Source organism: Aureobasidium namibiae (genome assembly GCF_000721765.1).
Source record: "Aureobasidium namibiae CBS 147.97 unplaced genomic scaffold scaffold_7, whole genome shotgun sequence".
NCBI classification, from domain to species: Eukaryota; Fungi; Ascomycota; class Dothideomycetes; order Dothideales; family Saccotheciaceae; genus Aureobasidium; species Aureobasidium namibiae.
This window is the reverse complement of record NW_013581202.1, coordinates 208,843-228,986: the sequence shown is the minus strand read 5'-3', so window position 1 is coordinate 228,986 and position 20,144 is coordinate 208,843. Positions and strand designations below refer to the sequence as shown.

The 20,144-nt window shown below is 51.8% G+C and overlaps 6 protein-coding genes across 6 annotated transcripts; 2 read left to right on the top strand and 4 right to left on the bottom strand.

Moving 5' to 3' along the window:
- Positions 1-319: 319 nt before the first annotated feature.
- M436DRAFT_45320 (p53-like transcription factor) lies at positions 320-1,687 on the bottom strand (the record flags this gene model as incomplete). The annotated part of the gene is made up of 2 exons (XM_013572563.1): positions 320-1,088; positions 1,161-1,687. 2 exons carry the CDS (start codon positions 1,685-1,687, stop codon positions 320-322), a joined length of 1,296 nt encoding a protein of 431 aa, XP_013428017.1.
- A 7,236-nt stretch (positions 1,688-8,923) lies between these two features.
- M436DRAFT_44593 (uncharacterized protein) lies at positions 8,924-9,931 on the bottom strand (the record flags this gene model as incomplete). The annotated part of the gene is made up of 3 exons (XM_013572420.1): positions 8,924-9,664; positions 9,718-9,746; positions 9,796-9,931. 3 exons carry the CDS (start codon positions 9,929-9,931, stop codon positions 8,924-8,926), a joined length of 906 nt encoding a protein of 301 aa, XP_013427874.1.
- A 1,013-nt stretch (positions 9,932-10,944) lies between these two features.
- M436DRAFT_63099 (enolase C-terminal domain-like protein) lies at positions 10,945-12,411 on the top strand (the record flags this gene model as incomplete). Its single annotated transcript, XM_013572649.1, has 3 exons — positions 10,945-10,989; positions 11,052-11,156; positions 11,215-12,411. The coding sequence occupies 3 exons, from the start codon at positions 10,945-10,947 to the stop codon at positions 12,409-12,411; spliced, it is 1,347 nt and encodes a 448-aa protein (XP_013428103.1).
- A 640-nt stretch (positions 12,412-13,051) lies between these two features.
- Positions 13,052-13,558, bottom strand: M436DRAFT_72140 (uncharacterized protein; the record flags this gene model as incomplete). The annotated part of the gene is made up of 1 exon (XM_013572728.1): positions 13,052-13,558. The coding sequence occupies one exon, from the start codon at positions 13,556-13,558 to the stop codon at positions 13,052-13,054; it is 507 nt and encodes a 168-aa protein (XP_013428182.1).
- A 583-nt stretch (positions 13,559-14,141) lies between these two features.
- M436DRAFT_45735 (uncharacterized protein) lies at positions 14,142-15,218 on the top strand (the record flags this gene model as incomplete). The annotated part of the gene is made up of 3 exons (XM_013572631.1): positions 14,142-14,906; positions 14,946-15,007; positions 15,062-15,218. 3 exons carry the CDS (start codon positions 14,142-14,144, stop codon positions 15,216-15,218), a joined length of 984 nt encoding a protein of 327 aa, XP_013428085.1.
- A 475-nt stretch (positions 15,219-15,693) lies between these two features.
- M436DRAFT_45627 (uncharacterized protein) lies at positions 15,694-17,336 on the bottom strand (the record flags this gene model as incomplete). The annotated part of the gene is made up of 7 exons (XM_013572613.1): positions 15,694-16,005; positions 16,077-16,151; positions 16,213-16,366; positions 16,420-16,477; positions 16,552-16,744; positions 16,891-17,011; positions 17,065-17,336. The coding sequence occupies 7 exons, from the start codon at positions 17,334-17,336 to the stop codon at positions 15,694-15,696; spliced, it is 1,185 nt and encodes a 394-aa protein (XP_013428067.1).
- Between the last annotated feature and the right edge of the window lie 2,808 nt (positions 17,337-20,144).

The following is a 20,144-nucleotide window of genomic DNA, read 5'->3' as shown; positions in this document are numbered from 1 at the left end:
CGCTGCCTCCCTTCATAACCTTCATCATCATGTTCCGTGAGCCCTGGTTCCTTTTTCCTCTGCATGCTGTACTGCTGCCCAAACTCCGTCCAAGGGTATCATTACCGTGCCTCATCCTCATGTCCCTCTCAGAACGCCATTCTCCTTTGATTGCCTTTTCTTCCTGTGTCCATGACTCCATTAATACCATGACCTTCGAAGCATTGTGCTTGTGACTTTGAGAAACGAACCTTGTTGACAGAAAATTAATCGCCATGAACAGAGACTAGACAAGGAAAGGAAATTGTCCCTTGCAACATGTTGCGCCCTACACTTCATCTCAGAACCCAGTCGTGCTGAATGCTGGATAGTAGCCTCTGCTGCTTTCCACCCCCTGGAAGCGATTGCAGTTGCCCATACTCCACTGTGTTCCAGGCAGCGCTTCGGGATACTCGTCCCAGATCGACACCTTTTTGTCGACTGTCTGTCCGCCTCCTGCGGTCGAGTTTGGGCTTTCGCCTTTGCCCTGCACTGAAGTGCCATCGTACAAGGTCGTTGGTATGTACTGATAGCCAGCAAAGTCCTGCATGGCGCTGTCTTCGTCATGGCTTGGCTCGGCTTCGATGGGGTGCTTCACGTCAACAATCTCGGCCACACTCGATCCAGTGCTGGAGGAATAGCCTTGCTCGGGCGAGGTTGCCGATTGGTATTGTTGACTGGCACGGAACCCGCCCGTGTTGCCTGGTCCAGTGGCATAGCCAGCTCCACTGAAGCTGCCACGACTCATACCGCCATAGCCTCCACTTGAGCCTCCATAACCGCCAGTGCTTCCACCGCGACCAGTAGATGAAGAGCCACCACCTTGATTCTCGGCTTTGTAGTGGCTGGGGCTGCGACCGCGCACCACAACCTTGTCACTGATTGCACAAGCAATCTTGACCCACTTCGGCTTCCTGGTTTCGTCTTCGCGGACGTCAACCCAGAGCTCAACCATAAGGTGAAAGTATTGCTGGGATGCTCTTCTCTTGCCATTGTTGGCTGTTGCCGACTTGAATTGCACGCGCTCGAAGGTGTGCTGGATGTTCTGGCCTGGCATTGGCAGTTGACTGCTGGCAAGATGACCAAAGGTGTACTCATGTCTCCGGCCGGCAGGGGACGTTGATCGGCTTGATGCGGGAGACTCGTCGCGGGCGTTTTGGAAGGGAAGATGGGGACCAGTGGGGACTCCAGTGGCATGGAATGAAGACATCGGTACATGGTAGACGCCGTGTGGGCTGAGAGTAGACTCGGCGGGTCGTCCATTCGGCGGCGTGGGTGAAATTTTGATGATCGGGATCGCATTCTTGGGACCTCTGTCGCGTTTGGGCGTATGTTGGATAAGCTCGACACCTTTTCCAGTTTGTCCATCGACAGCCGCAGTCAACTTCATACCCATGGCCTGGACTCTTTGACCATTGAGGCAGAGTCTTCCATTTCCAATGTGTGGTGTCAGCTCAAATGAGCAAGTGACCGAGAAGTAGTTGCGTCGGTAGCATGTCCAGGATCTATCAGGGGAGAGGAAGAACCCCTTCTCCATCTTCGCGTGTATTCTGGGAACAACTTCTTGACCCTCACATTCGAGATTGTGGAAACTCTCATGTTGCACCCAGGGAAAGTTCTGGCATTCGCTACGATGTGTTCCATACCCGGTAGTGCTCAAAGAAGCCATTTGTGCGGTCAGAAGTGGGTTCGAAGAGGGGGAGAGGGGGGTTGCGATGCCAGTCAACGAACGTGGAGTCTCCGAGTATCCCGTGTAGGTAGATGCCGGAGGAGAAGACAGGTGACTGGGGACAGGAAGGTTACCTGTGTGAATGTAGTCACGAGTTGTGATGTTGGTAGTGGACGGCGACAATGAGTGTCCTAGAGCTGGGGCTGGAGATCGCCAGGCAGCAATTCCTTGTGCTGGATCATCCAGACTACAATGGCTTTGTTAGCGAATGTCGAGTATAGAACAACAACGAATAAACATTGATGCCGGTCAAGGCATGTCAGATAACGGGAATAGGGTCCAGACTCACATGCGTCCACTCAGCCCAGGATGGTTGACAAAGTGTTGGACAGGTGCGACAGGCGCGGCATACGTTGTGTAATGGCTTGGATAGTTTGCAGTGTAGGCCAGTGAGGACGTGGCAGAGCTGGGACTGGTTGAAATCGAACCAGAACTATCTCCGGCAGCGGCAGCAAAGCTTGTCGCACTTGGGTGATACCTTTCGCTGCAAGATTGTCAGTCATTCTTCCTCGTGTGTTTCATGTCGTTGAGGAGGAGAATAAGATTTTCTGGCGGTACGCAGTGCAGAAAAAGGCTTGCATGTACGACATCAGGCTGACACCGCGCGCGAGGTATGATGTTGGGAAAAGAAGGTGCATGAGCAACCGCGGACCTTGATTTGCAACGCCAGGCTTGTGATGCGCGGCAGGTTGCTGGCATCTTGTCGACCAAGACCAGAATGAATACAGATGAGCGGAGCCCCGAGGTTTTGCAGACCTGAAGGGAAAGAGCGACTCTTGCTGAAGAAGCACGCCACACCAATCATTTTTAGGCTGGCGAATCCCTATCCATCGCGGCGGCACCAGATGAGGGGTCAAAGGTACACAGCCCATGTGAACCCCGGACAAGAAAGAAAAGAGACTTACTGGTCAGTTGTGGTTACCGATCGGTCTGCGATGAAGTTGTTGGATAGCGAGAACATGCTGCCAGTCGAATGTCCCAAGCCGTCGTCACGTCGGAGAGGATCGCCGCTTCCAGGATTGTGGTAGCCAGGCTGATGTGCATGAACTCCGAGCTGCTCAAGACATTCTTGGTCTGGTGGCAGTGTATAATCGTGCCGTAGGTGCAAGAATGCTGTCCCTGACGAAATCAAGAATTAGCAAATTTGTCCGAACCAGATGATCCCCTCGAGATTCGTAGACAGCTCGCTGTCTGTCATACTTCGGCCAAGACAAGACAATAAAGACCCCATCGTCGTACAGCGAATGGACCTGGACCCCAAAACTTTGCCGATACACAGCTCCTGACGACAACAGAGGAGGATCAAAGAACGCCTTGCGAACTCGCCAAAAGTTGCGACAGAGCCGTTGGTGGTTTGTTTGCCGGATGAAGAAGGTGTAATGATAAGATAATAAAGAAAAAGGGAAATGCATACCAGAATTCATCGAAGCGACAAGATTCATGTGAACAGATTGATTATGCTATCTTCTTGCAGGAAGTGGGGCTGGCTGTGCCGCAGCTCATCAGCGCCAGATCAGACTGCATAGTAAGGATTGAGGAAAGTGAACGTCGCACCAACGCGATAACAATTGGAACAAGAGAAAAGACGTGAGTGTAGGAACAGAAGATTCTTGACTTACAATTATTCTTCCGAGAAGCTTGTCAGAGTTAGACTTTGGCTTCTTCGGCACTTGCGTGGATCTGTTGATCGCGCTCGTTGGTTCGGCGGCTGTGTATGGGGTGCAGTAGACTACTGCGATCTTGATGAGTAACGATTAGATCCGAAGCTCAAACGACGCCACAATCTGAATCAAGAGATGATCAAGATGTATGGTCGAAGCAAAATAGATTGCGCCGGTCGTGAGGTGCAAGTGCAGTATTCTTACTTAAGAAAGTTGAATTTGCAAAGGCAGCAGGTCCTCAAGATAATCGAGACGAAATGTGGGAAGCGAATATGTATAGGACCTGCACAGTAGCCATGGTAAGCAATGGTCTTGTTTCCATACAAGACAGATATGACTTGTCATCGAGAATGCGAGTCGGCTCGGTATGCTGCAGACCAAAACCAGAAGGAAAAAAGGGAAAACAAAAGCCCCGAAATTGTTGGAGATGGCGGTGAGGAAGGATGCATTCCTGCCTCTCGGCATCTGTCATGCAGAAGGAAGACTTACAAGGATTCTTTCTCCACACAAGATGTTTGATGGTCTGAGCGTGAGCAGCTGGACCTGCAAGCGCCTTTATGCACGTCGATGGATGTCAGTCTCAGGATGATTGCAAGATCTCCAGAGGGTGACAAGACGTGCGGCGAGTAGATGATATGTTCGTGCAGAAGATTGACACAGGGTGAACGAATGTCGAGGGACCGGTCGTTGAGAGAATGAGGGTGTATGGGTGTTTTGTGATGATCAATCGTACGAAAGTAAACTCTGAAAGGAACTGTGATAGAGGTCAACAACCGGCAATGATGAGAGAGACCATCGGTGTCATGATGTCCTTGGTTGGATGTCGTACTTACTCGAGACCAGTAGAGATCTACCAGTCAACTACTACGAGACAAAGAGATGGTTACTTGTGAGAAAGCCAGCGAAACTCAAAAACTCATCTGGTTTCTGAGAAGGATTCGGCCCTCTTTTTCTACCACAGGGTACCAGGCGACTTCTCACCCAGAAGTTGCGTCTTCAAGGTAACCAAACCCAATTGACGGGGACTAGTTCAGCCTCAGTATGATCATAGCCATGGACAGCTTAGACTGTTCTAGTCGCCTCTTGGGGAGAGGAAGCGTAACGCGGGAAAGCTGCAGTAGCCTCGTTGCCGAATTTGGGCTGCCTATCTGACTCCGAAGCCAGGGAGGATGATTCGACTCAAATGCAACAGAGGCCTTTTCGGCCTTGATCACGCAGACGCGATTCTCCTTGCTGGGAAGTGCAAAGGTTCATCATCAGAGACTCGATCATGAGCCGGCAAATGCAGGTGATCCCTTCATACACATGCAGGAACATCAACAACAACAACTACTACTTGGCAGCGCCTGGGTCGGCAGAACTTAGCGCGATATACGTCTAGCCGGGCTACTGTCGGTACGTCTTGCTTGGAGGGACGATCATGTCTACTTACTGACATGTCCCTGTTGTTTGACCATGGGCTGAATTAGCATGCTAAGCAAAAAGAAAGAGGGTAGAATGTTTGTCAGGTCAGCACAGCAAAGTCGATCCAAGACAAGAGGTCCGTAACAAACCGCTCGGCCCGGCAGATCCGGACAGAGATCCAATGCAGACATTTGCAGGGCAGGTCTGCACTCGTCTCGTCTGGGTCAGTTGCTGGACCAGCCGTTTCCTGTCAGTCAACCCCATAACCGGGCTGATACAGAAGATGCGCGAGAGGGCGCATCTTGGGGCGGCGGCAAGCAAGCCACGGCTCGCGTCAAGTTGCATTTCATGCGGAGGGGGTCTGGGATGGCCGACGGCATTGCCAACATCCAGGGCGCGATTGCGAGGAGTGGTCGAGGGCAAACAAACGTGTACGTGAGCAAGAAAAAAACGAGGTGGTTGTCGCGTCCCGACCTATGTCTGCCAACCGGCAGCGGGTCCATCGGGGGATGACGAATGGATCAGATGTTTTGCTTCTCCTTGCTCCGATCTGAACCACGCCGCCCGCCCCTGGTGGACGCTCAAGCCACAAGAATTGTGACGTGCAGGCTGTCCCGTAAAATGTCTTGTTGGAAGTTGGAGGATTGGGGGCAGAGGTGGTTGGAGCAGCTCAAAAATGAGCGCGCGCTGTGATTGGGCAGGTAAGCGACAGCATCACTTGCCTTGCATGCCTTAGCTCGGTATCTTCTACCTCTCACCTCACATTCCATCAAGGGCCTACCTATCTGCTCTATATTCAGAACAAAGAAGTGCGAACGTATAGCTTCGTGACAGCTCATACCCGATGGCGCTCTGATTAGGGCATCGGGTCAGAATGACTTGGGAAGTTGTTGCTCCAGGGCCGCTTCCCTTGTGAGATTTGTCAAGGCCGTAAACCTCAACAAATCTCTTTGGTACAGCGACGGCCATCAGCATCCAACCCATATCAGTCTGACATACCGGCCCATATGGGACATCATCTCACCGTTACACGCTGCTGTCGCCTTTTGCAGCTCAATTATGCATCCTACCGCAATCTCCATGCCTCAACTCGTCTCGTCTCGTGCCGTCAGTATTGCTTCGTCCGTAGCTACGAGAAGAGCTTCGGCTCAGGGATCAATGTCGGAAAGATTTCTTTGTTTCAAAGAAGCGCTCTCTGGTCTATTGGCAAGCTCTGGCCGCGGTCTATTCTTGTCGATGAATGCGACAATCTGGTGACTCGACATTCACACGACGACTACCCTGCTAACTCGCATCTGATGGAGTGGTTCTTTGTGATGCAACGACTACACTCTTTGCTGACAATCAGCGTGCGCCGATCAGATGGCTTCTTGTGCAAGTGTGGCTTCAACGTCAAGAGATGATATTATTCCGCCAAACATCCTGATGCCCAATCGACTCTGCATGTTGAAAAGCATCAAATGTCGAGCGCATGTCTCTTGAACACTGCATTCTGGATCAGAGGCCAAAACAGTTTCCTGGCATCTAACATGTTGGTTGATCAGATGGTCCATTGCCTCGACACGCCAATTTGTCACGGCAATCAGGATGACTCGTCAAGTTCTGCTCTTACCCAAATTGACAATATCGATGGGTTCCAGCGTGTTGGGAGCGTTTCAAAGAAAAGGCCCAGTGTACTCGAGCTGTACATGCGTCCGTGCCGGAGTCGGGGACATTTCGATGCTACAGGCAAACATTGCCGCAGCACTTTGCCGCTGATCTCGTGAACAGCTCGAGGATCAACGTGCGTGCTATATCCATCTTACTGCGGGGCTCCATAGATTCAGGCACATCCGGCGGCTTCATTGGGAAGCTTCCTTTGTTGAGCATATGGCTGGAAAAAAAAACCTGCCATAACCCGTGCCGGTCCGAAATCCGCACGGGGCGACTCACGGATCGAGGGTCTATAGAGCGGCGAGCTGCAGCATCTCAACCAGGGAAACATTAATGCACAATACATGGGCATAACTTGATTGTGCTGCGACGATCTGGCGCAGCACAGCCTGACTAGAACGTGCTATGCTCTTGCAGTTGTATCGCTCCCAATGAACAATTCTGGCCTGGTAGTTGGATCTGCAGGAAGAACAACAGGAATTCGTCAAGATGCCAGTTATCGTTCGCAGCGCTGTCCAGTGAGCAAGGCACTTGGCAACGACACCCAGGTGATCCGATCGACCCACTTCCCCTAAAGTTATACCTCGGTGTCGGAACAGAACAAAGCATATCCAACGGACCTTCTTTCTCCACGCTCATGCCATACTCACACTCCAGATGTAGCGTGTGGACAGAAGTCATGACACGGTGCACGACGGAGATTTGAGGCTTCCGTGTCACGAACTGACGCTGAGCAACACGGGAAGCACTCTTTAGCTCTGCACAACACCGAGAACGCAATCATGGCCTTGTTTCCATGACACCAGTCGCCTTATAGCGGTCTCCACGGACTCGTCAGCCCCTTCTGAAACGAACTGCTGGCCTGTGCATGTTCAAAGAAAACATGGGATCAACCACACACACACACACTGTGGTGGCTTGGAAAGCTTTGATGGTTATTGACCTCTTTCACAAGCTTCGAGACATGTCTTTGCGATGATCCAGTGACTTCCTCACATGTATGTGGGGATAACTCGTCAGCGCTGTCTGGATAGACTGTCCTGTCCATCCAGTTCCTGAGCAGTTTGCATCGCACACGTTTGCCTAGCATAATCCGATGCCAACAGGCTTAAGAGTATCAAAGTCTTCATCACCCTTGGGAGGGTCAGAAGAGGGAAAGGTTTGTCAATCGATTACGCGTCATTGCCGTCATCGTGGTTGGAAAGTACCGATAACAGGCATCGCAGTTCAATAGTAACTGTATGTCAGAGGACGCATGGAGGCAAGCTGAAGAAAGGCAGCGTACCATGGACCCGATGCTTTCCGACGCAGACTCTCGTCCATGCCCTCGGGTCCTCTGCGTACTCCTCTGGCCTTACGCTCACCTGCCTCCTTCGACAGTGCCGATCTCTCAAGTCTTTCCTCTCCCCTGTTCTATCTCGCTCAGCCACTTGACCTGGCTATCAGAAGATCATCTTGCGTGGGGCTTGGAAGGCGCTCCCTCGAGGGAAGCGCTGTCCGGACGGGAGATACGGAGCAAGTATGCAACGAGCCGTAAGTTTGTTGAGAAGTGTCGAGTCGGGGCTCGAGAGGATGAGGGTCCTGTATGTGTAACTCCCTCTTCGACCTTCAGCGGTAAGCCGTCGGTTGCCTCGACGCGCCCTCTCTTCTGACGATCGACAGTCCCTTGTTGTCATCGTCGCTGATCATCAATCAAGTGTCTCATGAGCACGTGCAGATAACTTTATACCAACTTCTTGGCCGCGAATACTTGCAAGAACACATCCACTTGATGACTGCGTTGGACGAACGCGTAACCACAGAGCGCGTTGGCCTTTCGCGGTCAGAGATGATGGTACAATGCATAGGGCTCGAGTCCCTGCTGCAACAGGATCATATACCCCTCTTCCTTCCAACAAAAAGCATGTTCCCTCTGGTTGAGGCAATTGCTGCACCTTGATATGGCTTCCCGCAAGCTGATGACATGCTGCTGATATTACTCGTAATGCAAGAAACGGACCGGATGGACCAAGGCGGCGCTGCTGGTAGCCGTGTAAGTGGTCAAGAGATCTAAGAAACTCGATCACGTTGACGCATCGCGATGGTGCGGCAACGTCCGTAGCATAGTGCCATCGCCTCTCGGCTTGGAAAGTGCTTCTTGCCAACGGCAGTCAGTTGTCTTAACTCGGACTCGAGGGCATTTTTCGTATGATTGATTTGCTCTGGAAATGTTCCAGTCCCGGGATCACTGTGAGATATTCATAGACTCTCACCGCTTCTTGACGCTGCGAGAAACGAGAAGTGGCAGATGGGACGAGGGTGGCTTCCTTCTCAGCTTGCCGCTGCTTATTCATGTATCTTCTTTCCACGATCGGGGAGGACTCTCTCAAGTGTATGAATGTTTGACAGTTGGTGTCATGTTGTAACCTGTATCTTTTATATTCAATTGTACAAGAAATAAACAAGATGATACAAATCTTCAGTCTCGCTTGCCTCCAGTAGCACCCAGGGCGTAACTGCTAGTACCAGCAGCGTATCCATATCCGCCAAGTCTGCCTCCCTCCATTCCACCTGTCATTCTATCCTTTCCATGATTTCTGAGTCTTCTCGGAAGTTCGACGCCGCGGAAGTAGACAATGCAGATGGCAGCTGCGGCGCCAGCGCTCAACAAACAGTAGATCAAAGTGCTGGCGTAGATGTGGCCGCCGACACCGGACCAGCCAGATGGCAGTTGCTGTCCAGAGTACCAGCGGATGGAAAATGTGAATGGCAGAGCGTCACCAATGACGATCCGGGTCGGCGGACGGGTAGAAATGGAGTATGCGGTGGCAGCATCAATAACACCAGGCGAGACGGACTTGGGAGCCGCGTGTAGCAACATGTTGAGGTGTGAGGAGACGTGCAAATGTGAGAGCTGGAGTGTTCCCGTCAAAGCAATGATCAAAGGGATGTATTCATCGCTCAGACTGCCCTGGCCTTCGACCGAGGCGTCTTCTTTCGGGGCCTTGTAGGAGTCGGAGAAGGGGCGAGTGGGAATGCGACAGGTCATGGGAGCGTCGTTGTGGACGTAGAATTCGAGGAGATGGAACATGGGATCCGAGATGAAGTCGATGGTGCAATTGATGTCCTTTTCGACACCAAAGTAGATCTCTAGTGGCCGTCCGGTCTCATTGCAGGTGGGAAAGGGTACATATTGGAGTTGTCCAGAGGCATCGGTGACCTGTCATGCCATGTCAGTAGGATGTATCGTTCGTTGAGGTATCTGATTCGTACATGCTCGCCAGTGTCGGACGTCCTGTTGACTTGGGGAGGTCAGTAGGGAAGCATGGAGCAGACAGAAGGTGGACCTACGACATGTCACCGGAATGGCATCCCCTACGCGATAGCTAGGCTTCTCATCTACTAGAGGTTCTTGAGTCGCTGCTCTCGTCAAGGCAATGAAGAAGACGAGGCACAGCTGAAGCAGCAAAGAGATTCGCCCGCTCATATTGGCTCTGTCAGATCGATCAGGGATCGTTGTTGCCGCTGCTGTTGCTTCTCCTTTGAAGCCACGCGAACAACATCAAACAACCACTTTCCCCACAATCTGCACTCTTTGCCAATTTCCTAAACCCTCCAGAGTCGAGGCCTAGCATTATTTCATCACGGTTGTCGCCAACTATATTGCTTCTTGCTTTCCGAGTACGGCCGGCAAAAGGTTCTGTAAATATGCTTTTGTAAGGCTGGTAGATGGCTTTCATCCAAGTCAATGCCATGGCAAAGACGCAAATCACCAAGCTGCAATTGCTTCGACGGTCTTCGGAACAGCCCTTTTCAGCAAAAACCTTCTTTGCGGCCGTCGCTCTATCAGGTCTTCTCCGCCTACTTCCAAGCTCTACAGTTGAGAATACGAGGCCGCAACTGCGATTTTGTGTTTGCAAGTCCTGTTAACTTGCCAATTTCCTTCCAGAAGTCGGCGCGACATCAATCTAACTTCACCAAAAAAGACATCCGGGTAATAGTGATCACACGATCCACGTCCCCTGGCCGCCATACAGACTCAAATCACATCCGTCGGTTGGCGTGGTGTAGCGTACGAGTCCACTTTCTCGCATTATAAAGGCATTCAGCCAATGACAACGCTCACCAAGGTCGTTATAAGCAGTGCTCAAGGATCTCATGAACCCTCGGACGTGGTTGCAGTCCGCACCTTCTCCAACGCCTGACCCTGCTTCGGGGAAACCTTTGCAGCACGTCCGTCTTCTCGGCGACTGAAAGCTCGCGGAAGAACTCCAGCCTAAATTATGCACCAATAGCGGTAAAGGTTTATCGCAAACCCGCCAGCTGGAGCCCCAGACCCGCCCCCACTATGGTGGACTAGTGGGGGCGCTCTGACGGTAGATGAGAGGTTGGCCATTACACAAAACCTGTCCGTTTCCCACTGTTGGGGCATCGTGTGCTCTCAATTCATTCTTCTCTCCTCTCCCCTACTCTCTGTTCATACTCTACATATCACACATCATGGTTACCATCACAAAGGCCACGACGAGGGACGTTAGATTCCCTGTGAGTAAACATTTCTACCCAACTTCTCCACTCCAGAACAGCAATTGATCCGATCAATGTAGACGTCTCTTGACAAGACTGGCTCTGATGCCATGAACGCTGCTGGCGACTACTCAGCCGCCTATTGTATCCTTCACACCGATTCCGACTTCTCCGGTCACGGTATGGTAAGTCACGCACCAAACCTCCCCAGTTTCCCCACACACAGGTGTTGACCTCTGTTAGACTTTCACAATCGGTCGCGGCAACGAGATTGTCTGCCAGGCCATCTCCCTCCTTGCCGCCCGTGTCGAGGGTAAGAAGCTCGAGGACCTGGTCTCCGACTGGGGTAAGACCTGGAGATACCTCGTCTCGGACAGTCAATTGAGATGGATTGGCCCTGAGAAGGGTGTCATTCACCTTGCTCTCGGTGCTGTCGTTAACGCCATCTGGGACCTGTGGGCCAAGACCCTCAACAAGCCCGTCTGGAGAATCGTTGCTGACATGTCTCCTGAGGAGTTTGTCTCATGCATTGACTTCAGATACATCACCGATGCCATCACCAAAGAGGAAGCCATTGAGATGCTGAAGAAGGAGGAGTCGGGCAAGGCTGAGCGTATCAAGCACGCCGAGGCCAACAGAGCTGTGCCTGCCTACACCACCAGTGCTGGTTGGTTGGGCTACGGCAAGGACAAGATGAAGGGCCTGCTGCAAGAGACTCTCAACGCCGGTTACAAACACTTCAAGCTCAAGGTCGGAACCAGCGTCGCCGAAGACAAGGAGAGATTGAGCATCGCCAGAGAGGTCATTGGTTACGACAAGGGCAACTTCCTCATGGTTGATGCCAACCAGGTCTGGTCCGTCCCGGAGGCCATTGAGTACATGAAGCAGCTTGCTGAGTTCAAGCCTTGGTTCATCGAGGAGCCTACCAGCCCTGACGATGTCTTCGGCCACAAGGCTATCCGCGAGGCACTCAAGCCTTATGGCATTGGTGTCGCTACTGGCGAGATGTGCCAGAACCGTGTCATCTTCAAGCAGCTCCTGCAACAGGGTGCCATCGATGTCTGCCAGATCGATGCTTGCCGCATGGGTGGTGTCAACGAGGTCCTCGCTGTCCTCCTCATCGCAAAGAAGTTCGGTGTACCGATCGTTCCTCACTCTGGTGGTGTTGGTCTTCCTGAGTACACTCAACACTTGAGTACCATCGACTACGTTGTTGTCAGTGGTAAGCTCAGTGTGCTCGAGTACGTCGACCACTTGCACGAGCACTTCTTCAACCCCAGTGTCATCAAGGATGGTTACTACACTACCCCCACCGAGCCTGGATACAGTGTCGAGATGAAGCCTGAGAGTATGGACAAGTTCGAGTACCCTGGCAAGGAGGGTGTCAGTTGGTGGAAGAGCGAGGAAGCTAGACCTATCCTCGAGGGTGAGAGGATATAACTTATTCATTCTCGCATGGTGCATAGATTTCTTTGTTTATGATATATAATGGCAATTCAAAATGAGCATTCTACGAAAATCGTCATTGTCAGTGTGGAATTGGTGCTTGGTGTTGTCCCCAAGTACGTCTTGCTGAGGCTGGCCACCCTGTCCGTAATGATCCAGGCGTCTCCTGATCTCAAAACAGCGCCATCAACAAGTCATTGTCCGATAGTTGCCTGATGCAGTCATGGTATCTCACATGCAGATATGTTTGTATAGAGCACTGTAACTTTCAGTATTCTGTTACAAATCATCGTGTTTACCTTGCTTTGTGCAAGATCTTGGCCCAATCCGAGTCGAGCTTCTACATGGGGTCTCGTTTGAGCATATGCTGCCAACGAGGTTCGATGTTGATACAAGTGCTCACCAAGTGGACAGTTTAGACGTCAAGAGATGATATGATGATATTATAGAGGCATGATTTTGATTCGTGATGTCGTTATATCGTCGACAATGGTGACGGAACTTGCTAGCGGCACCACCCTGCTCTAAGTAGTTGAGCCGCCATAGGTCATGTCGTCCTTGTGACAGACCAGAGAAGTAGTATACAGCTATGAGAAAGCAGGCGAAGTAGATGCTCTCAAACATGGTATCTTGCTCATGCTTGCTCCCTTGCGATGGCAGCATAGGACGCGTTTATCGCCTCATTCTTGCGGTGGTTCCAAGTGTTGATGATCTCGAACAAGTTCTCGCCGTCGGCTGCTCGAGCGTTGGCTGCAGCTATCACATGTGCTGGCGGTTCCAGAGGTTCCTGGTTCGCTACCATCGCATGACCTTCAAGCGCTTGCTGTGATGTTGTCTCCTCTTCCTGCCGCGTCTGTGTCTGTGCCTGTGCCTGTGTCTTTTCTGTTGCTGCCTTGTCCGTTTTCGCAGCAGCATCCTTCCTCGGCCTCCCCTTTCTGGGTTTCGTGCGCGCAAAGACAATCAACTCTTCTATGCTTGTCCTGTCCACGCCGGCTTTGTGTGCTCGCGAGGAGAGTTGGCGGATGGCGGTTTTGGAGACGCCGGTTTTTGCTTCTACGTCGCTGTGGGAGGCTTTGAAGATGAGGAACATGATTAGCGCTGCTGCGCGCTTTTCGTCGCTGTATTCGCTTCCTCGTGGCATGGTGTTTGTGGTGGAGGTGGCTGTGTGTGGTGAGGGTTGGCAGACTGAGGGTTAGATCACGATGCGATAACCAGGCAGGCCTCAACAACGCTTAGAGAGGATATATTTGGCTACAGGCGCAAGTGCTTCAAGAACTGGGGTTGTGGTCTAGTGGTATGACATCTTCTTAGCATTGCTCTTCTGAGCATTACTGAGTGGAGAAGGTTCTGGGTTCGATTCCCAGCTACTCCATATTTTGCTTTTGCTGAGCATCTGTGCTGCGAGCCTCGATCTTGGATTCTATGCTTCGGCGCAGAAGCATGTGCGGTTTGTGCAAGACATGGACAGTATTGTGATAGTCTTGTGATTTTGCCGAAAGCAGGACGATAACGGAACGGACAAGGGAAACGAGATAAAGACATCGGATAGATCGGCGCTAAGGCGTGTGCGAGTGCGGGGAGATTCGATTGGTCAGTGGCGAGTGGGAGCGATCAATGATGATGATTGCTTTCTCCTTGTTGCCTGGCCCTCTTCGTCCTTCTTCCGCTGCACTCTCGTTGATTGTCCTCGCATCCCCTCTTTCGCTCACTTTACACTCTTCAGCATGGCCATCTCGCACGACCCCGTCACCGCAGCGCCCACCGGCATCGATATCGAGGCGTGGACAGTCGAACAGGCCGCCGAGGCGCTGCAGGCCGCATCCATCTCGACGCCGACCCCTCCCAGACCCCGCGCCAACGTCACGATAGAGATTCCGCTGGACGACGATGCTCTCGCTGCCGCCAATGCCATGGCCACTGCTCAACCGCGATCAAAGCAAGAAGTCCACACTGTATACAAGAGACAAGCGCCCGTCCGCCGCGACAGCTTGAAACGCCGCGAAGCCTTGCTCAAGGGCAAAGAGGGCAGTCGTCGCAGACAGAGATGGGAGAACGATCGTCTGCTCAGCAACCCTTACGCTCAACCTCCTCTCCCTAGCGATTGGGAGGTCCGTCCTACGTACCCTATCCACAGCGTTCCGTACTTCCTCGCCCCGTTGTGGGATGCAGAGTACAAGGCCAAGGCTCAGGCCAAGGTGACTACTCGTCGTGCCAACAACGTTGGCGACACACGCGCACACGGATCCAAGGAAGAGCAGGCTGCAGCCCGAGTACCGCGTGAGCTGCGCGAGAAGCTCAAGAAGGGTCGCGGTGCGAAGAACATGCTGCGCGACCTTGAAGAGGAGGTTAGAAGTTTCGTACGGCAATGGTCGTCCAAGGAGCGCCAGATGGCTGAGGACGGCCTGGTCGATGGCGACAGCGAAGACGAGGAGATTGTGTTTGTCGGTCGTAATGGCGCAATGAGCGATGATCGCAAGCGCTCCAAGAGCGTGGTTAGCGACGATAGCAGTACGAGCATCAGCAGTGAGGATCTAGCAAGGGAGCGCATGATCCTCGAGAGTCTTGCTGATGACCATAATGCTGCATTCGGGTATGTATCTGCTTCAGCTTTCAATAGCGGCAGTTTTTTGCTGACACTGATTAGACGCTGGCTTGTACATTCTATCGCGACTTATTACGGCTTGGAGACGTGGTCAGTCACCAAGGGCAGTCCAGCCCGTCGCGAGGCCTACGTAGGCCTCAAGCACAAGACCGCCCCAGCGTTCGAGGAGCTACCACGTCCTCTGTATGTTCTTGTCTGAACTTGACAGACTCTTCCTTGTTCTTGTCTAGACCTGATAGACCTTCCGGTTTCTTCTTTTCGCTGTCCATATATCGATTCTATCACGATAGACATATATTCGCGCTTCTTTTCTTTCGTCCGCTGAGACGAAGTTTCTTCTCGAGCCCCGGCCATCTTCTCCTTTTGCATCGTAAAGCAGCTTTCACTCTGTGATATCCTCTTTTCAGTGCTTGTTTCTCTCGTTCTCTCGAAGCACTTGGGACTGCAGTCAGATGGAGACTAGACACCCGAGGAATCCTTATTGCTATAAATTCTTGTTCTTTTTGCTACAACACCGATGCCCAGAGTCAGTAGAGTAAGTAATTACGCCATGGGTCAAGAAGAGGATAGTCGCGGGAAAGGAGTAATCATCATTTCGGAGATTGCAGTCATCACTATTGTCATAATTCACATCGTCTCCAACTGTTGATCCATCAATTCTCCCCCTTCAACCTCTACTTGGTAATACCAGCCTGCGTGCTCTTCTGGTATCCAGGGAACATTTCCAACTGAGCATCATCAATGTGCTGCAACTGCGGGCAGCCCAGAACGCTCAAAACACTTCCCAATGCCTGGTTCACCAGGTTGAACACGCTGAGCGCAATATCGGGCTTGGCCTGAGCAGCGAACTGGTAAGCGAAGCAAGCTGCATTGTTGCCCTTGAGCAAGTCTGCAGCGTTGAAGATGCCCCCGGTGAGGTTGTCGACATCGACGCCGGTGAAGGAGTTGGTTGTGCCGGTGTTTCCACCAATGTTGAGGAATTTGGGCTGCATTCGAGAGAAGAAAATGTGTTAGCAGATAGTTCCCGAATGATTGGGAAATTGCCAAATGTACTTACGTGGAGAGCCGCAGCAGACAAAACGTCTTGTTGGAAATAGGGGATCGAGTAAGGGTATGCGAGTGCGCGTTTGTACTAAAAACAGTGGTGAGATTTGGTTCCAGATTTCATTGTTCACCTGTTTGTTTAAACTTACCCAGTTGTCGGGAATCCTCTCCTGACCTTGGTTGGCCACGTACGAGCCCGGTGAGCCGGTCATGCCAAACCAGGAAGCAATCGTGCTGTAGCTCAGATCGCCGTATGGGGCTTCAGCCGAGTGGTTCGCCATGAAGCGGTAGATGAACGTGTAACTGTCGGAGAAAATTTCAGTACAAATCAGTTACAGGAAGTCGACGTTACTTACGCTGCGGGCTGCACCAACACGCCAGTGAATGGACCGTTGAAGAAGTAAGGGTTGTTGGCTGCCGTGAGAGGGTGTATCGTCAGCATCTGTTTGTGTATTCAGAGGTGGTTGCAGATTCATGTAGTTACTCACCAATCTGGGTGTCGAATCTTACTGAGCGGAACGCAGTAAGACTATCAAGGGTCACCTGGCCGCCGGGTGACATGCTGATGAGTTGCTCAAATTGTCTGGCGACAGTCTTGTAGTCGTTGCCCGCTTCGTACAGATCGGGGCGTGTCGGCGAGGCATCACCCTCATACCTGGTTTGTTCAGCATTGCAAATCATCTTGACAGTGATGATGAGTTTACTCACTTGTTGTGCGAGCCAGAGATGCCGTTGCCTAGACCAGAAAGGGGTCCACCAACACCTGGGCCTGGCGTACCTCCAATCGACCACGACAATCCATCGCCGTCGACAGCGGCACCCAGGACTGCGAGGAAGGCGGCGAGGTCAGTGCCCATGCCCACAACTTCCGCGGTGGTGTCGATGAATTGTTGGATGGTAGCATAGCCATTGTGTGGCAGGAAGTTGTGGTTTGCAAACGCGTTCAATCTGTACACAATGTTACTACACGACAGAGAGTAAGCATCAAACGTGAGCCTTACCCAGGACAAGGACCGCGCAGATCGTTCGGTCCTGGTGCCTGATATTCATGTCCGCTGCCAGCACTGATATTGACATACTGCTCCGCCGCGTTGAACAGGGGAATTGGCTCGAAAATGGCCTGAGCAGCAGCGGCACCAGCTTGTCTCTCTTGAAGAATCTCGTTGGCACGAGCCTGGAGACCTGGATGGAACTTGACAGCTTCCAGAACGCTAGCAGGGAAAGCTGCCGCAAGAGGCGCAAGGCCGAACAAGACTTTGAGAGTGTTGGACATGATCAACTGATGTAAGAATATGTCGAGATGATCTTGGAAGGAAGGAAATGGAATCCACCAGGCAATCTGCCCCTGCCTTTATACGCCTTCACATCCTGTCTTGCTGATACTATGGCACTTCCGACGCGGGTCGTGATGGCGAAAATTGGTATAGATCTGCAGTGCTCATGGGTTGAAAGGGAACGCTTCGCAGGCCAACTGCAACGTTGGAAGAAAACTTTGAGGTGTTGTGAGTGATCGCGCATAGCATCGCACCTCGGCACTCTCTGCATTTGCGCCATGTACAAGACGTTATGGCACAACAACGAAGATCAGTCTGAAGATCTCGCCTTCTTGGGTAAGTCGGCGTCTCCAGGCATGGTCATGCTTTAATGAACTTTGCTCCCTTACACCTAGGTATTTCTCAAAGCCCCGCATGACCCCAGACTTCCCCGGAATTACAGCCCCAGACAAACTGGAATAGTCCTGGGCCACGGGGCTATTAGAGTTTGAATGCTTTTGATTGGAAGGTGTCTCGACGTAACGCAGAGTTTAAATGCCAAAACGCAACTCCATTAGGCCGGCGATATGTCATGTCTGCCATGACGCGATTCGGAACAAAGCCCACACTCGAGCGGCGGTTGAATTACAGGTGCTGCCCAGGTCACTTGCCAATCAAGACTCTAGAAATGACCATGTCGGTATCCAACAGCAGTGCAGGGATCGGCCATAAGGGTGAGCCTACTAGTTCTGTTGGAACGAAGTCCGCATGACTGAGCCGAGGTATATTGAATGACCTGCGCCTGTCTTCGTATACAACACGGCCAGGCGATGTAGCCCAGGATCATAAGATTCGTGCTCGTGAGTAATGCCCTCCTTGCAATAAGGAACTTGATAGGCTTGCAGACTGTTGAGGCTCTCTAATGTCATGTCGTCTCCCAGATCTCTGCGACCGAATCGAATGGAGAGAGTGCATACGTGATCGGCGAGGAAACACTAATCTCAGCGGTCTTGAAGGCTGAACTAGCCTCCTGGATCGTGGTGGCAGTGATTGTTATGTTAACTTGACAGCAAGTTTTCACCACGCGACGGACGAGACCATCGCACTCTTAAAGCTTGTCTAGAGGGCCGTCCGTGGAGACGAGTCCAGGGTAATACTCATCGGCGATGAAACAGGAAGCAGCATCATACAGATGTGATGGCAGATGAAGAGCTCGTTGCCATCGATTGCTAGGTCGCAACTCTAGTCCTCGCAGCGGTGTTCATGCGCAAGATTCCTTTCGCGGTGGTGCAAACGATGTCAGGAGCCACGCATGTCGTAAGTGTGGAGGCAAAGGGCTTTGTGCTTCGCGATGTTGATCTATGCCATCCCAGGTTCCAGGTTGAGATACTTTCCAAGACGAGATAGTATGAAGGATGATGAGAGTGCAGAGGTGCCGCCGATGAACCTGACTACCGAGATTGTGGCTGCAATGCAATCCGAAAGTAATGAAGATTTGCATGATCGGCGGGTCTGGAAAGACGTGGTGAATTGGGTACAGGAGATAAGGCAGAGGAATATAGGCAGTACCCTATGTGGCTCCAAGATTACCTGAACTGAGCTTTGAATCTACGCCTGACCAGCCATGGCAGCGTGGTTGATCAAGATAGTAGGCGAACACGACGGCTGTAAGCCATATGCAGTCCGCGTTGAAACGACTCGCAATGTCTTTTCCGTAGTTCTTTCACATCGCTCCGGGGACTCTCATCCATCATCTTCCGACATTCTGTCCCTAGTCACCTGCAGACTGACGGACTGTCAGAACGAAATCTTGTGACTGGAACGGGCTTTCCAGGAAATGAGACCCATTAAGGTCCTATGCATGGAGTCGATAGTATCTGGCGGCGCGATAGACAAGCTCTTGTCACGGGAGCAAGAAGATGGGACACAGTGTAGACCTTGAATCCACTCCCTCCATTAGTCGTTCTAAGAGTGTTCAGTCCCGCTGGTTGCGGACAAACGGAGAAAAGTGGCATGATATGGCAGGTAGCCCTTGGTCCCTCATTCACAATGTGCTGGAGGTCTTTGAATCGGGTGGTTCAGCTATTCAGGCCTCTCCGCTTTTGGTGTGCCCGATCTCCGGGTAGCACATCAAACTTGGCATGAACAAATCCCAGAAGGAAATCTTCAAAAGCGGCAAACTGATTTTGTTGTTACACGGGCCTTGATGCTTGTGTTTGTACTGGCTGGTTCGATCCCGAATGCGTGCCGCTATCACATACGCTCCAATGGATGTGGCAACAGCAGCGATGATGTAGTCGACAATGCTGGTCGTCTTATTATCCAGTGCTTAAGATCGCTGCGACGTATTGGTTCAGAAGGCTTCGCCGCCAGATGTGAAAAAATAGCACAGAGCTGTTGCTGCTGGTGTGAGGAGTACAGGCGCGTCGTTCCTTTGGGTGGATGCCTCAGAACGGTTTTCGGACGCTGGGATTATGATGACGATGGAGAATCTGCGAGAAAACTGTCATATATCGAATATCGATGTGAGCGCTACCACCCGAGACCAGCGAGAGACAGCGCGAAACACGGTTGTTCCTCTCCTCATGAGGTTTTGCTGGAAGCTTTGATGTTGAAAGATGGATGTGATTCAATTACGTGCGCAGTAATTAGAGGGGGCATGCTTTGTGATATAGAACCGGAGCAAGTAAACGAGAGGTTCCACAAGACGATTTCGTATCGTGGCAATGCTCCTTCGGCCAATACACTGCGCAACAAGTCCAAGGATGAGAAGCCGACGTTCTCACCGATACACGGATGATGCGACGATGTGGGAATTGATCCTAGTG